Source organism: Akanthomyces muscarius, chromosome 1 (assembly GCF_028009165.1).
Source record: "Akanthomyces muscarius strain Ve6 chromosome 1, whole genome shotgun sequence".
Classification (NCBI taxonomy): domain Eukaryota; kingdom Fungi; phylum Ascomycota; class Sordariomycetes; order Hypocreales; family Cordycipitaceae; genus Akanthomyces; species Akanthomyces muscarius.
This window is the reverse complement of record NC_079241.1, coordinates 6,064,637-6,079,535: the sequence shown is the minus strand read 5'-3', so window position 1 is coordinate 6,079,535 and position 14,899 is coordinate 6,064,637. Positions and strand designations below refer to the sequence as shown.

The following is a 14,899-nucleotide window of genomic DNA, read 5'->3' as shown; positions in this document are numbered from 1 at the left end:
TCGTTTTTCGCCTTGCAGGCATATTATTTTCTCGACACTGCTGCGCCGGCTCAATGAGTGAGTTCTTCTACGATAAACAAATCTCGGCTCAACATTCCCGCCATCGAGTTAAAATGTGGCTGTTGGGAAATATGGGCTTCGGTGCCAAACAGCAAGCTAGCTATTGACTATCTGGCTTTGTAGAAAAGCCGACAAACGGGACAGAGTTTGGAGACTCTTCGAGAGCGGAAAACGCCCAAGTCTTCTTTCAGAAACCGCCCACACCCTCCTCCTCAATGGACAGTTTGGTGGCGCTACTAGTTTGCCCACAAGCAAGGTTATGCGACGACTGGCTCTCCGATACGAGAAAAGGAAGATCATACAGATACTTGGGTGATCGGGGGCGTCGCTGCTCTGCACGGCTTTTCACATTGTCCGCTTAAAGTACCTTGACTGCCAGAGGTCGGGGCAAAAAAGAAAAAGGCTAGCTAGATTGGCCGCCGTGATCCCACCGGAAATGACCATTCCTGTAGCTCGAAACAAGTGTAGCTTTAGTTATTACCGCCAGACGAGGCTGCCGCCAAGCAAATAGCCCTGACGGATATGACTGTATCCGTGGGCGGGCTGCTGGGATTCTGCCACGGCACTGCTCAATTCTCTGCCTGGTCTGCCTGGTCGGGTACTTTGGGTGCATGCTCACACATGCAAGCCCGTCAGGTTTAGGCACACCACAGGGATTATGGATGCCTTCTGACATGGTTTCATACAAGGCAAACGAAATTGCGCAGTCCCATTGATTTGAATGCCATGTCAATTTGAAATGAAGATGCGAACTGTACGGAGTAGTCGAGTACAACCAATATACGTTGCCAGGGACCCTCGACTAGATCTGCCGCAGATTGTAGTAAGCTGGGCAATGATGGACAGCAGCGAAACGCCGCCAAGAGCTAGGCAAAAGCCCCGAGGCTACCGTGAAGTACTGAGCAGCGGGGTGGCCCCTGCTCGAATGACTGGATACTGGTATAACTCTGTGTAATCAAGGTGCGGAGGAGTTTTACAGAAAGTTTCGGTAGGTTGCGAGGGCAAAAAAACGGTCCTAGCCGTCGGTTTGAACCCTAATTCGTCTACCCGTCTTGTCCGTGTACCACAGTTGCTTAACTTTGCAAGACTGCACGAAATGGCAGAACGAGCTACACCAAAGCTTGAGATCAGGAACAGAGTTCTTGGCCAAATCGCTTTGCCCTGGCCGGGCTGGCTCGAGCACTGGAAAGAGGTGCTGGGCGATCGCCCAGCTTGATGCCTGGCCTCCGCCGGCGCAACCCAAAGCAGTGCGGCGGCGGCGCACCCCCCCTGCCACCTGTCGACCCCGTCCGTCCCACACGCACAACGTCGTATGGCGCCTCGAATGCTGGTCGGCCATGACCTCATGAGGGTATTCTTTGGGCGTAGCGCCTGTTGGTTTAGCTGGGATTGCATCGTGGGCGAGCAAAGGAGAAGGGCGAGTACGAGGTGGTGATGAGAGAAATTGCGCGTGATGAGAAATTCGTACAAGAGAGCCTGGCTGGGGCGATGGTGCTTTCGCATGGTCCCTGTAATTGAGCCAATGCACGACGAGTTGGGAATTCAGGATGCACATGTACTGTTCATGCCGGGCCGGCCTAGCGGTGCCAACTAACTAGTGCATGGGCGCCAACAACAGCAGATTGCCCCTATATCACTACGCCGAGGCAGCCTGCTCTCATGAGGTCAAGATGGTAATTTCATGTCTCGAGGATGTTAGGGAGCATGTGCGCGGGTGCTTGCCGTTGTAGTGTATCGCAAGCAGCAAGGAGTAACTGTCCGATATCCATCATACCTCCGAGGTGAGCTGACAGCCGGGACAATGTCTCGTCTTCCTACAAACATGGAGATCTTAAAAAATGACGGTGACCCCGGATCAGGCATTCATGCATGCTTCCGAGAGGAGCGATGCTTTTCTTGTGTGACATGTGTGCTTGAGCTCCTGGTGCGAAGGGACAAGACGGCAAGAACAGGGGGGTAAGCTGTCAAGCTCGAGAAAGCAGAGAGAAGAGAGAGCGATTGACTTTTTCCAATTCGCCACCGTGCCAAGCTGATTCGGGCCAAATCTCAGCAAGGAGAGAGAAGGCTGGCGAAAAAAGAAGTAAAGAGGAGAAGAAAGCGACGGTTTGCATGCAGGGGAACACACCAGTCGGCGAGCCCACTTGCTTAGAGGAGCGAGGAGCCACGCCTCGAAGAGTAGTACCCTTCAGTTGTGCGGAAAGAAGAGTAACTACTGGTACAGATTACATGGTTGAGTAGCCAGCTGCACGACGGCGACACGCTACTGCAGCCCCCGTACACTTGCGGCGCCTCGCATGGCTCCTAGCGGCGGCATGCGGCCGGGTCGACTCGAGGCGGCCATTACCATGGGAACTGCTGCAGGCGTGGTGAATGACCTGGCTGGGACGACGGCGTGGTGAGGCAATTTGTGGCTGGTTCGCAGCGCAACATGGTTGAACCGAGAAGCCATCTGTCACGTTGCGTTTACTTGCGCAGCACAGATTAGTTATTACACAATGGGGTATGCGGGCTATATTAACAACCACTCAGTGGCAGAGACGGGGAAGGTGATGCACCAGATGATGGTGGGAGGGCTACGGTGATGAATCTAAAGTTGATGGCTAAAAAAAGAAAAAAGAGGGTGCTTGTGCGACCATCAGCTAGGGCTTTCCTGACAGATCCAAAGTTGAATTGAGTTTTTTTGCATGATGCAGAAAGGTGGAAATTCACGGGATGGATGGTGTAGGGCAAAACTCGGTCCCTCGAGGCCAAAATCGCGTGCACGAGCGAGTGTTTGAGGTGCGACGGACGGTTTGGACGGCCGTGTGGTGGCGGCAGGGGGGGTCAAGAGCACTGCAAAAAGGGAAAAGGAAAAAAAAACCAAGAGACTAATACTAAAAAGAGGGAAAAACAGTGCTAGTTGAGATGCAGGAACGGAATCTATCCAGCCAACGCGTAACCGGGCAGAGCCAGCCCTCGACGACATTCCACGGCAGAACATGGCACTATCGATGACAGGAGCCCACCCACACTCTCGTACGCTGCTCCAAATTGCCAAACTCTCCCGCTTGGGGGTGTGCTGGCCGGCCTCTCGCCTTCTCTCTCTCGTTTTTTCTCTGGCTTCGTACACCGGCACCAAGCAGTTAGCCAGTACGTTCTGGTGGTGCGCCCAGTGTGAGTGGGCTCGACGCCTTTGCTGGTGCCGTCTAGCCATGGGACCATGGTGGTGTGGAGGATGAACAGCCTCAGGAGAGAAAATAGAGAGGCGCGAGAAAAAATAAAAGTGCCAGCCTCCTTTGTTTGGAAAAGCAGAAATGTATAATAACAAGAAAGCCGATGGGGAAAGAAAAAGAATGCCATTGGGGGGTAAAATCCAAGACAGTAGCTTCCATCATTCTATTTGGAGCTTCTATTAATCAAGATGCATGCCACAATGGGTGTGTGCCAACGGGTCAGGCAAAACACCACGCAGCGGACAATCAAGGGCACAGCATTCCGCGCAGTGGAAGATATCCACCGAGGACAATAACCTTTTCAGAGGGTCAATTGGACGAGGCCTTTTTTTTTTTTTTTTTTGAGCCTCATCTGGCCTGATGTTGTGGTCGATAGGGGCTGCCGGTATCAATGACATGATTGAAACCGATACATATGGGCCTATTTTCAGAAACTGGCTCGGCCGGTCGATACTTGCCGGTTCGTTGCTTTTTTGGACCGACCGGAAAGAAAAAGCCGCTGCGTGTTACTGGTTTAAAAAAGAACGGGAAAGAAGGAAAAAACGGCGCACAAGGGGACTAGTGTGCGCCTCGTACCAGTAAGACCAAAGTTTATTACCCAGCACTTGTGTTTTTTAGCCTGTCGGAAGCACCACCAAAGGATGCACCATTGATGGACAGGTTCCACAGGAAAGGGGCTCTCTGTCTGCATTTTCAGAGCCTGCTGCTCGCTGGATTGCAGCGCTTCTTGGCCTGCGTGCCTTCCTGCTCAATTGCTACTGATGGTGAGCAGAGGCAAAAAAAGCCCACACAAGTGACAATCTATTACGCAGCTCCCCGGCGCCTTGGTCTCCAGTATTACTTGTGGCGCGGTCCAGTTGCGCGCGAAGAAGGTTTGGCCCGTTTGGGTGAGATGTGCTGCTCCGCCAACAGGCCAGAAAGCAGCCGAGAGGGATAGGAAAAAAAAAGGTAGAGCCTAAAAAACACCGCATTGCTCTTGGCACTCTAGATGCCATGATTTGTTTTATTTTATACACAATTGAAGCAATTGGCAAAAGCAGTGTCCCCTTGAAGCCTGTCTCGCAGCCTACGATCATACACCCCCAGCAACGATCTGAGGGCGCTGTGCCAAGGGGGCAAGGCCAGGCCAAGACGGAGCAAGCAAGACAAACGAGCTGGGCTCCCCGCACAGTTTGGCACGATCCCATCGCCCAGGTGGTCCAGCGGCGGACAAGCCCAGCGAGCAGCCGGGGGGGCGGGTGCTTCATCGACAGCGCGCTGTGGCTCTCCCCCTCTCTCGGCACAGGGGGGGGCAAGCAGGGGGAGGAGCAAAGCGGCCGAGTTGGCTTTTTAGGTGCCTGCGGGTGCTGGAGGATCCGAGAGGACCGCTGTAAACAACAACCCGTAAAGCCCTCTTTCCCCTGAGACATTGTAATTAAAGTTTTGCAGCAGCCTACAAATTTTGTTTTGCAGAGAGTAATAAGGAAAAAAAAAAAAAAAACAAGGAGACAATCCGGCAATACAGCACATTTGCCCAGGCTCGCAGCCAGAGAGCGCTGTTTTTTTGCTGCTGAGACTCGGCCGTCGGCCGTTCAGAGCGCGCGCTGTGGTTGGCTGCGGGAGCGGCGGGAAACAGGTTCCTGCCCAGCAGTGTGGCGTTGCACAACGATGGCCAAGAAACGGGGCTGCCTGTTCTTCACTTCCCAACCAGTATTTTACCTACCAGTTTTATTTCGTTGGCGTTCGACGTCTCCGTACCACAGAGCGTTCCGGTCGTCGTGCCACCCAGCCTCTCTGCATCGTCTCTGCCAGCGGCGGCGTCGTGTCAGCTGCCAGCTTGCATCGCGCCCTCTTCCCCGTTTGCTTCCTCTTTTTGCCTGCTGCACCAGCCCCCAACGAGCGGCAGGAAAAATGGCCTTGGCACCCACGGCCCAACCTCCCCCCCTGCCTGCGTCGCCGCCCGCCCGCTGTGTGGACCAGCTGTCCACTCGGCCAGGGTTCCCCATATTTTCAGAGCCAACCCATGCAATGTAGCCGTGTGTGGCCCTCTCTGTTCGTTGTTGTGGCGGCGGCCACTTTTGGGGGAGGATCAACTTTCAAAATGCTCCACGCGCCAGCCAGCCAGCCAGCCAGCTCCAGCCCAGCTTTTTCTCTCTGCTGTCGGCACCGGCATGGCAACTGCTATCAGTAAACACCAGGCCGCTGTAGCGGGTTTTTCTGACAACGCTAGTGCACTGCCCAGCCCCAACCGCGCCGTCTGCTTCCCTACCGATGCTCTGTCTGTGGCTGGCCTGGCTCCGTTCGCTGGTTGGCTCCATCTCTGCCTGGCTCCGTTGCAGACGCACGCCCATTCTCTACACCCCCCTTGCCCCCCTCTCATCATCAAGACACACATCATCCATCCTAGGTACTCGTCTCGCTCGCTGCCTCTCTTCGGCCGCCTCTGATGGCTGCTCCCTCCCACTCCCCCCAAGCCTCGTCCTCGTCCTCGACCGTCCAACCAAACCCACAACTCTGCCGCTACGCTGCCACTACATTCGTCGCCTGGCTGGCCAGCCCATCATCCCATTATCCAGAAACTGGGGCTCCTGGGCCTGCGGGCCTCTTTTCGTTTTCCAGTAATCTAGGTGACTTGTTGTGCCGTAACAGTAGTTAGCTCGTCTGTTCGTCTTGAGCTCGTGTTCCCAAGTGTCTAGCCATCCTACGCCCCCCCTGTCCCACCATCTCGTCCACCCCATTGACCACCCCCCCGTCCAAGGTTTCTTGACAAACGGCCGAACAATGCCTGCGCTCCTAGATGACATGGACCCAGCATAATCAGAATATATGTACCCGAGCCGATCCCTTCTCTCCACCCTCTTCTTCTTTCCCTCTTCTCTTCACATCCAATTCTTTGTTTGCATCTTCTACTTTCGCTCCTCGGACGATATATTTCTTGTTTCCACCCATCGTTTTGGTTAACAAGATCTCGACCTTCGTCATCCCGTCGCTGATTCGATTCTTTCTTCGCCTTCACAACCTAATCTAATACAACCGGTACGTTGCAGACGCGCAGTGCTTGCTGCTGCTTCTCGGTGTCGTGGACTTTGTCTCGACCAAATTCACGTTCAACTGCCCACATATACCCTTCCCTGCGGAACGCCATTGCCGCTCGTCCAACGTCACACACCGTTCCACAAGCTGCAGCATTGACACGCGGCAATTCGCACAACCATTTTGCTAATATTTGCTTCAGTCATAATGAAGTGGACTGCTGCTGCTCTTGGCCTCGCTGCCACCGTCGCCGCTATTCCCCAGGGCGCTCCCTCCGGCCTCAAGCCCGAGGGCTCTGCTCCCCAGGGCTGCACCGGCACCTACAACGGCAAGTTCGAGGTCAGCATCTTCAAGCTCGGCAACTCCAAGCGCTCCATCGAGGTATGTGTACAAATCAGGCATTCCCGCCCTTCTTCTAGCTGAAGTGTATGTTAACGTCTTTGCAGAAGCGTTCTTGCTCTGGCGACAAGTCGCTCGTCCTTGACCTCAAGGATGGTGTCCTGACCGACAGCAAGGGCCGCATTGGCTCTATTGTCTCCAACTACCAGCTCCAGTTCGACGGCCCTCCCGCCCAGGCTGGTGCCATCTACACTGCTGGTTTCTCCACTTGCCAGAACGGCTCCCTGGCCATCGGTCCCTCCACCGTCTTCTACCAGTGCCGCTCTGGTGACTTCTACAACCTGTACGACCGCTCTTGGGCCGAGCAGTGCGAGCCCGTCGAGATTGTCGCCATGCCCTGCAGCGGCGAGAAGGACAACGGTGGCAGCCCCATGCAGTCCCCCGTCGCCACCAGCATGGCTGTGACCACCATCGTCGCCGCTCTCCCCGACGGCCAGCCCCAGGTCAAGACCACCACTGTCCCCGTCCCCATGTGCCAGATTGGCGATGGCCAGGTTCAGGCTCACAGCACCCCTTGCGACCAGGCCCCCGGCGCCCCCGTCACCCAGATCTCCGACGGCCAGATCCAGGCTCCTACCAACCTGCCTCCCGTGTCCCAGATCTCTGATGGCCAGGTCCAGGTCCCCACTGGTGCCCCCGTCTCTCAGATCTCCGACGGTCAGGTCCAGGCTCCCTCTGCCACCGGCGGTGCCCCCGTCTCCCAGATCTCCGACGGCCAGGTCCAGGCTCCCTCTGCCACCGGTGCTCCCGTCACCCAGATCTCTGATGGCCAGGTCCAGGCTCCCTCTGCCACTGGCGGCCCCAAGGTCACTCAGATCTCCGACGGCCAGGTCCAGGCTCCCTCTGCCACCAACACCGTCCCCGTCGCCGCTGCCGGCAAGGCCGTCCCCGGCCTCGCTGTTGCTGGTATCGCTGCCGCTCTCTTCCTGTAAGCGTCTTGAAATTATAGGCTGCTTGCGGTTGTTGGAGATGACGAGGCGTCTGTCGCTGGTGCAAACCCATCGCATGACTCTCTAGTCCCCTTGATTTTTTGTTTCTAATTGCACCCACGAATTATCATGTTTTGACTTTACCGGAATATTGGAAAAGAAACAGTTCAGTGGCTCTGCTACTTGGATGGAACTGATCTGCCGTCATGGATATTGATGGACCTAATGTGGTTGTGAAATTTTGTCTTTTTCTCTGATGTTGTCGCATTCATGGCGGACGCCCTCGCATGATGCGTGGGCATTAATATATAACACACATAGTCATAAGTACAAATGGGAAAGGAAATTGACCCTCCTTAAATATTGTCTACTTTTTACCCTGGTGAATTCGTGTTGTCTGTCCCATCATGACTGTAATGCTCGTGTAGTCCTGGGCGTCTGCGCCGAGGCTGGATTCCCGCGGCCTAAATTGCTGACATAATCACTCTATCCGCAAGCAAAGGCACAACGAAACTTTCAACAACCTTCTCTACACTTCTCATTCACAACAAACTGGCACAAAATCTCTGCTGTGTAGCGACCTAATCATGTCAGAATACTGGAAGTCAACACCGCGGTACTGGTGCAAGTACTGCGCCGTCTACGTGCGCGACACCAAGATTGAGCGCGCAAACCACGAATCGACAGGCAAGCACCAGGGCGCCGTCAAGCGCTCCCTGCGCGACCTGCACCGCAGCCACGACCGAGACGAACGCGACAAGGAGCGCGCCAAGCGAGAGATTGACCGTCTCAATGGCGTGGTCCCCAGCGGAAGCTCACACACTTCAGGCGGCGCCGGCTCGTCGTCCTCACATCAACCCGCGTCTGGGTCGTCAAGACCTGCGCCACCGCCCGTAACGTCCGAGGCGTCGCTCAAGAGGCAGCGCGAGCAGCTCGCCGAGCTGGGCGTGGCGGTGCCGAGCAGCTTCCGCCCCGAGATGGCGATGCCGGGCGAGTGGACGGTGACCAACACGCGCGTGATTGAAACGAGGCCGAGCGGCGACGAGGCCAAAGTCGAAGCCCGAGCGTCCGGCGTGCGTAAGCGCGAGGAGAATGAGGAGGAAAAGGAACAGGAGGAGGCGATGCGCGGCCTCTTCAAGAAGCCGAAGCGCTGGGGCCGTCTCGACTCCAGGGCGATGCCGGAGGACCAGGAGGCGGAGCTGGACGCGCTGCTCAGCGGGTCGCTGGTCAAGAAGCAGTCCGCCGACGATGGCGTCGCCAAAGGGGAAGGTGTCAAGGAGGAGGGCAAGGCTGACGATGGTGCGGATGTGAAGCTGGAGCCTGCTGTCAAGGAGGAGGAACCTGACACGGCTGCGGGCGGCATCACAGAGACGGCGGCCAAGTCGGAAGATGCAGACCCGACAGTGGGTGCTGTAGTGTTCAAAAAGCGGAAGCCAAAGGGGCTACGGACAAAATAGGCATTTATTCTTCTTTTTCTTCTTCTTCTTCTTCTTCTTCTGCTTCATACATATCTGCATACAGCATTGGTAAGAGTACCACAAAGTTTCATGATACCCAAATACAGACAGCCAAACAAACAGCCGTATACTGTGCAGTTTGCTTTCACGCTGCCACATCTCTTCTTTATTGGATTCTTTCTTCTTCAAGTGCTGATTTGTAATTTTCGAAACTTATTCATGACGATTCTATCAATTGCTGTGGCAGCCGACGTCGGCGCTCGCCCGTTCCGTGCCCGTTTGACCGGCCGGACCTTTCGGCCACGCGCCGGCGTTAACAACCCCCGCCCAGCGACGAAAGAAAAAGAGAGCTAAATGGAATTAAGCCGGAATTCTAGCAGTACAATTACGATACCAGGGGCACCGTGCAACAGGAACGGTAAAAATGTGCGGTATCTTACTAAGCGACGAATGGGGAGGGACGTCGGCACGGCCTTTTTTTTCTACTCGCGAGGAGGCGGACCGGGTAGTACACCTGGGGGCGTCTGCCGCTGTCGCTGCCGAAGCTTGCTCCTTTGAGATGCACGTCTGCCCCGTCACGTTCCTATCAAACGCCAGACCCCATTACCAACAGGCTGCCTACCAAAAGCATGATTGTGTTTAGATGCATCAGTGGTACACACTTGTTCCTTGTGGCCTAGCCTACCGCATAAGAAACGGAGTTTAGAAGATTTAATCCGAGGAGGGTACACACGCTTCCGCGTCGCAGCTCTCATGGAACCTCTTGATCTCCTTCCGACTAGTGGGAGGAGGGGCAGCGTTGGCGTCATCAGCTTTCCATGCACCACCATTTGCGACGACCGTGTTGGGGTCCCACTGCGTCGGCTCGTAGCAATAGATTTGTGTCGGGGATTAAAAAAAAAAAAGAGGGCAGCTGGGAGAGCTAGACGATAGCTAATTAGTAAAGCGAGGGTGCATAAAAGGTTTCCTGTGCCCACACGTCACTGCTCCCAAGCCGGTGTTTGACCATTGACTCGATTGCGACTGTGGACTAAACGACTTTGCGACCTTGCAACTACCACACGATATCAAACCATATACTCACAATGGCTTCTAACCCTCCCGCTCGCTGCTGCACCCTAGGAACGCTCCACGAGTAAGTCTGCTCTTACACTTGCCCTTTCCGTCTCGTCGTACCTGTTATGGCGAGAGAACTATCTCGAGAAACACACCCATAAAGCTACCCCTCCATACAAGAGGTGTCACCACCACTGCAGCCTGCGCGAGAAGAACGAAGTGGCAACGGCGAAAAAAAAAACGATGCTAACATGCAAACAGGGGCGAGCCCAAGGGCAAAATCATCAAAATTGACAACACCATCGAGGCCTACGTCGCCACGCCGGCCGACAAGACGGCCCGCAAGGACGTCGGCATCCTGTACCTGCCCGACGTCATTGGCATCTGGCAGAACAGCAAGCTCATGGCCGACGCCTTTGCCGAGCGCGGCTACCTGACCGTCGTCGTCGACCTCTTCAACGGCGACCCCGTCCCGCACAACCGCCCCGAGGGCTTCGAGCTGAGCCAGTGGGTCGCGCACGGCAGCAGCGGCGACAACCCGCACACCAAGGAGGCTATTGACCCCATCATCGTCAAGGCCATCCAGGCCATCCGCGACATGGGCGTCAAGCACATTGGTGCTGTCGGCTACTGCTTCGGCGCCAAGGTACGTCTTTTCCCTCGTCCTTCTCTCCAATTCCATCCTCCTCCCTCTTGCGTGAAGCTAACTGCTGTCTGCAACTAGTACGTCGTCCGCCACTACAAGGACGGCATCGAGGTCGGCTACGCCGCCCACCCGTCGTTTGTCGAGGAGGAAGAGCTCGCAGCCATCACCGGCCCCTTTGCCATTTCCGCCGCCGAGACCGACTCCATCTTCCCGGCCGAGAAGCGCCACAAGTCGGAGGAGATTCTCGCCAAGACCAAGCAGCCCTACCAGATCAACCTCTTCTCCGCCACCACGCACGGCTTCGCGGTCCGCGGCGACCTCAGCGACAAGCAGCAAAAGTTTGCCAAGGAGCAGGCCTTTCTCCAGGCCGTCACCTGGTTCGATCAGTACCTGGGCTGACTGCATGGCACTAACAAGCTGTAAGTTGGTTCTGCAACGGACAGATGGTGTGACGGGTTGCGAAAGACGTAAAATGAGAAAGAAAAGGACGACTCCTTGCTGAATATAGTAATACAATAAAGTCAAAACACCATTTTACATTAGTACTGCATCTTACACGCAACTGTTGGTCAATCCCAGCGGCCGCTCCTGGAGACTTTGGCTGCCCCACAGCTTGATCTGGCAGGCCGTTGCGCCAGCTGACGGGTCAAATGAAAACGTCTAGTTGGCATCATCATCAGCCACCTTGCAAACACAATACCGCCCCGTCGCAATTCTTTTCGCCTACCTACGCTTGACCACTTTCCCGTACGATCCGCGAGGGGACCCTGCTGCCAGAAAATGCTGCCAAGAGTCTAAACATGGCTGCTACCGCTGATCCAATCAGCCCAAGGCTGTCACCGCCGCCGTCGCCGCCGGCCGCCCCGACGACAACCATGCTCCCCGATCCCGCGATGCACTTGGGCGGCGAACAGCAGCCGCCGGCGGCCCTGCGCACACACACCAACGGAATTGAGGCCGCGCGATCGCGAACGGCCAGCAGCCCGGTGCGAACGTGGACGGAACAGCAGCAGCTCCTCAACGGCGGCGGCAGCTTGAAGAAGGGCGTCGCCGACCGGGGGCGGAGCGACACGCCTCGTCCGGATCCTGTGCCGCCGCCATACTTCCAGCCGCAGCAGCAACAGCAGCCCACACCGCCGCTTCACGACGAACAGCAGGAGCAGGAGCAGCAGCAGCAGCAGCATCACCCCCGACCTCTACGGCCGCAGACAAAGTCTCGACGAGGGAGCTCCAACGCCAAGCCCGGCTCTACAGACAACGTCCCGCGCCTGCCCGCCTCGGAGATCCAGGAGCTCATGTCGTCGCCGCAGTCGCTGCCGATCGGCCCGGCGCCGCCCAGTGCCCGCCCGTCGTTTGACCACGGCAAGTTCTCACAGCAAAAGGAGGCCATTCGCCAGTCCCTGCTCGCCCAGCCGGAGCTGCGCACCTCGCGCGACGGCGGCCACCACCAGTACCAGCAGCAACAGCATAGTCACAGCCACCACATGTCTAACGGACTGGGCATCTACGAAGGACGCGGCGCCGACGCGCGCAACGCACGCACCGAGATGGCCCCGCGATCCGGGTCTCCGCGCACCGTGTCGACCCCCCCCACGGGACGCGCCAAGATCTTTGACCTCCCTCCGTACTCGGCCGTCATGCCCCGATCCGCGATGCCGGCACAGCGCCCACCACCGTTGAACCTGCACATGGATGACGCTGGCGGCATGGAGAAGCTTCCAAACGGCATGCTGCCCTCGCCGGCCATTAAGACCGGACCGGCGGCAGTGACATCCTCCATCATGTCGGAGCCCAAGGGCGCAAGCAGCAGCCGCGCGCCGTCGCCTATGCCGCCCATGATACCGCTGCCGCCCATGTCACTGCCGACGCATCTGCAGCTCGAGCTTGCGGCGCAGCGGCCGAGCCCGCTCTACATCCACCACTCCCACACGAGCGACATGCCATACGAATCGAGCGCCGTCAAATTTGAGCGACTGCGCAGCGTCATTCTCCTGCCGGCCTATCTCGAACGAACACTATACTTTGGCGCGCTGGCGTGTCTCGACGCCTGGCTTCACACATTTACCATACTCCCGATCAGGTTCTTCATGGCCATCGGCGTGCTGGTCCGCTGGTGGGTGTACATTGTCTGCAAGGAAACAAAGTGGCTGCTGGGCTTCGTCTGGGATGGCATCGGTCGTCTGTGGCGGCGAGGACGAGCGACCAGAGGTCGCACAGTCAGTGAAGCCACGAGCGCTGGCGACCGGTCGCGGAGTATAAGTCGAGCCAGCGAAGCTGCGGATGCACAAGGCGACGGGCATGCACAGCGACGCACCTCTACGCAGCACCGCGAGCAGCAAGGCCCCGGCCCCAAATCAGGCAGCTTTCGCCATCGCCGCACAAAGTCGATGCCCTCCAACCTCTCGACCTACCACAAGGCCGACCTGCTCCAGGGTGCCGTCATCCTCTGCAGCTCCTTTGCGCTTATGAAGCTCGACGCCAGCCGCATGTACCACTTTATCCGCGCGCAGTCGGCCATTAAGCTCTACGTCATCTTCAACATCCTCGAGGTCGGCGACCGCCTGCTCTCCGCCATCGGGCAGGACATTCTCGAGTGCCTCTTCAGCTCCGAGACGCTGTCGCGGAACGCGTCGGGCCGATCCAAGATTCTGCTCCCGCTCGGCATGTTCCTCCTCGCGCTGGCGTACAACTGCCTGCACTCGATCGCGCTCTACTACCAGGTCATCACGCTCAACGTCGCCGTCAACTCGTACTCGAACGCGCTGCTGACGCTGCTGCTGTCGAACCAGTTTGTGGAGATCAAGAGCACCGTCTTCAAGCGCTTCGAAAAGGACAACCTGTTTCAGCTGACGTGCGCCGACATTGTAGAGCGCTTTCACCTCTGGATCATGCTGCTGATTATTGCCATGAGGAATATCGTCGAGGTTGGCGGCTTTTCGGTCCCCGGCGCAGGGTTTGGCGAGACGGACATTGATGGCAACGGCAGCGGTGTGCCGTTGCACCACCCCTCCATTCTACCGCATAGCTTCACGGCATTGCCATCCTGGCTGTGGTCCGGCGAGGTCCTCTCGCCGTTTCTGATTGTCGTTGGCAGCGAGATGCTGGTAGACACCATCAAGCATGCCTACGTCGGCAAATTCAACAACATCAAGCCACACTTTTACTCACGCACATTAGACATCCTATGCAAGGACTACTACACTCATGTAAGCCAGGCCTCCCAAGATCTCTCCCCCGTGACACCAAACACTCATCTGACCCTCCAAACAGGCCTTTACCAGCCCCTCCCTCACCCGCCGTCTCGGCCTCGCCGTCATCCCGCTGTCGTGCCTCTTCATCCGCGCCTCCATCCAGACCTACCACATGTTCCTCGCCACCTACCTCCCCATGCCGCTGCCACAGCAGTCGACGCAGACGTCGCTCGCCGAGGAGTCGGCGCGGCCCTCGTCGCCCGCCATGATGGCCGCGCTGAACCGCTTCGACGCGCTGATCCGCGACTCGCTCGGCCGCGCCACCTACGGCGCGCCGCTCCACGCCCGGCCCTGGTTCGCCTGGACGTCGGACGACCTCATCGCCGCCCTCACCATGGTCGTCGTCTTCTTCATCGCCTTTCTCGTCCTCCTCATCCTCAAGCTGCTCCTCGGCATGGCCCTCCTCAAGTACGCCCGCGGCCGCTACGCCGCCATGAAGCACAAGGAGCAGCTCGTCGCCCGCGGCGTCGTCGAGCGCGAGTCGTACGACGCCAAGGGCCGCCGCGTCGGCGGCCGCGGCGAGATTGAGCTCTCGGACGACAGGCAGCGCTGGATCCACGCCGACAAGACCGAGGGCCTCAAGGGCGGCAAGGGTCCCGGCGGCAGGAGGCCGGGGGAGGAGAAGAAGCAGCCGGCGCCCGAACCGGATTATAATGGCGTCTTTCGCTACGACATGGTCAACAAGCGCATCTGGTAAAAACTCGCTGCAAAAATAGCATCGATTGCATGAAAAGGGAGGAGACTGGAAGTTCATCTGCATTTTGTTTTCATCGCCAAGTCTTTCTTTCGTTGGCCTGGAGCGGTGCGCCAGTCGCCGCTTTCAAACATACTGTACTGTAGCTCTGCATGGTTCTGGCGTCAACTCGCACATCTTGTT

At 57.2% G+C, this 14,899-nt stretch overlaps 4 protein-coding genes across 4 annotated transcripts; all 4 read left to right on the top strand.

Annotated features, from left to right (window-relative positions):
• Nucleotides 1-6,491: 6,491 nt before the first annotated feature.
• On the top strand, nucleotides 6,492-7,615 carry LMH87_007059 (uncharacterized protein; the record flags this gene model as incomplete). The annotated part of the gene is made up of 2 exons (XM_056192086.1): nucleotides 6,492-6,665; nucleotides 6,731-7,615. 2 exons carry the CDS (start codon nucleotides 6,492-6,494, stop codon nucleotides 7,613-7,615), a joined length of 1,059 nt encoding a protein of 352 aa, XP_056060340.1.
• A 584-nt stretch (nucleotides 7,616-8,199) lies between these two features.
• LMH87_007058 (uncharacterized protein) lies at nucleotides 8,200-9,069 on the top strand (the record flags this gene model as incomplete). Its single annotated transcript, XM_056192085.1, has 1 exon — nucleotides 8,200-9,069. The coding sequence occupies one exon, from the start codon at nucleotides 8,200-8,202 to the stop codon at nucleotides 9,067-9,069; it is 870 nt and encodes a 289-aa protein (XP_056060339.1).
• Nucleotides 9,070-10,154: 1,085 nt separating this feature from the next.
• LMH87_007057 (uncharacterized protein) lies at nucleotides 10,155-11,170 on the top strand (the record flags this gene model as incomplete). The annotated part of the gene is made up of 3 exons (XM_056192084.1): nucleotides 10,155-10,204; nucleotides 10,387-10,771; nucleotides 10,850-11,170. The coding sequence occupies 3 exons, from the start codon at nucleotides 10,155-10,157 to the stop codon at nucleotides 11,168-11,170; spliced, it is 756 nt and encodes a 251-aa protein (XP_056060338.1).
• A 476-nt stretch (nucleotides 11,171-11,646) lies between these two features.
• LMH87_007056 (uncharacterized protein) lies at nucleotides 11,647-14,719 on the top strand (the record flags this gene model as incomplete). The annotated part of the gene is made up of 2 exons (XM_056192083.1): nucleotides 11,647-13,977; nucleotides 14,042-14,719. The coding sequence occupies 2 exons, from the start codon at nucleotides 11,647-11,649 to the stop codon at nucleotides 14,717-14,719; spliced, it is 3,009 nt and encodes a 1,002-aa protein (XP_056060337.1).
• Between the last annotated feature and the right edge of the window lie 180 nt (nucleotides 14,720-14,899).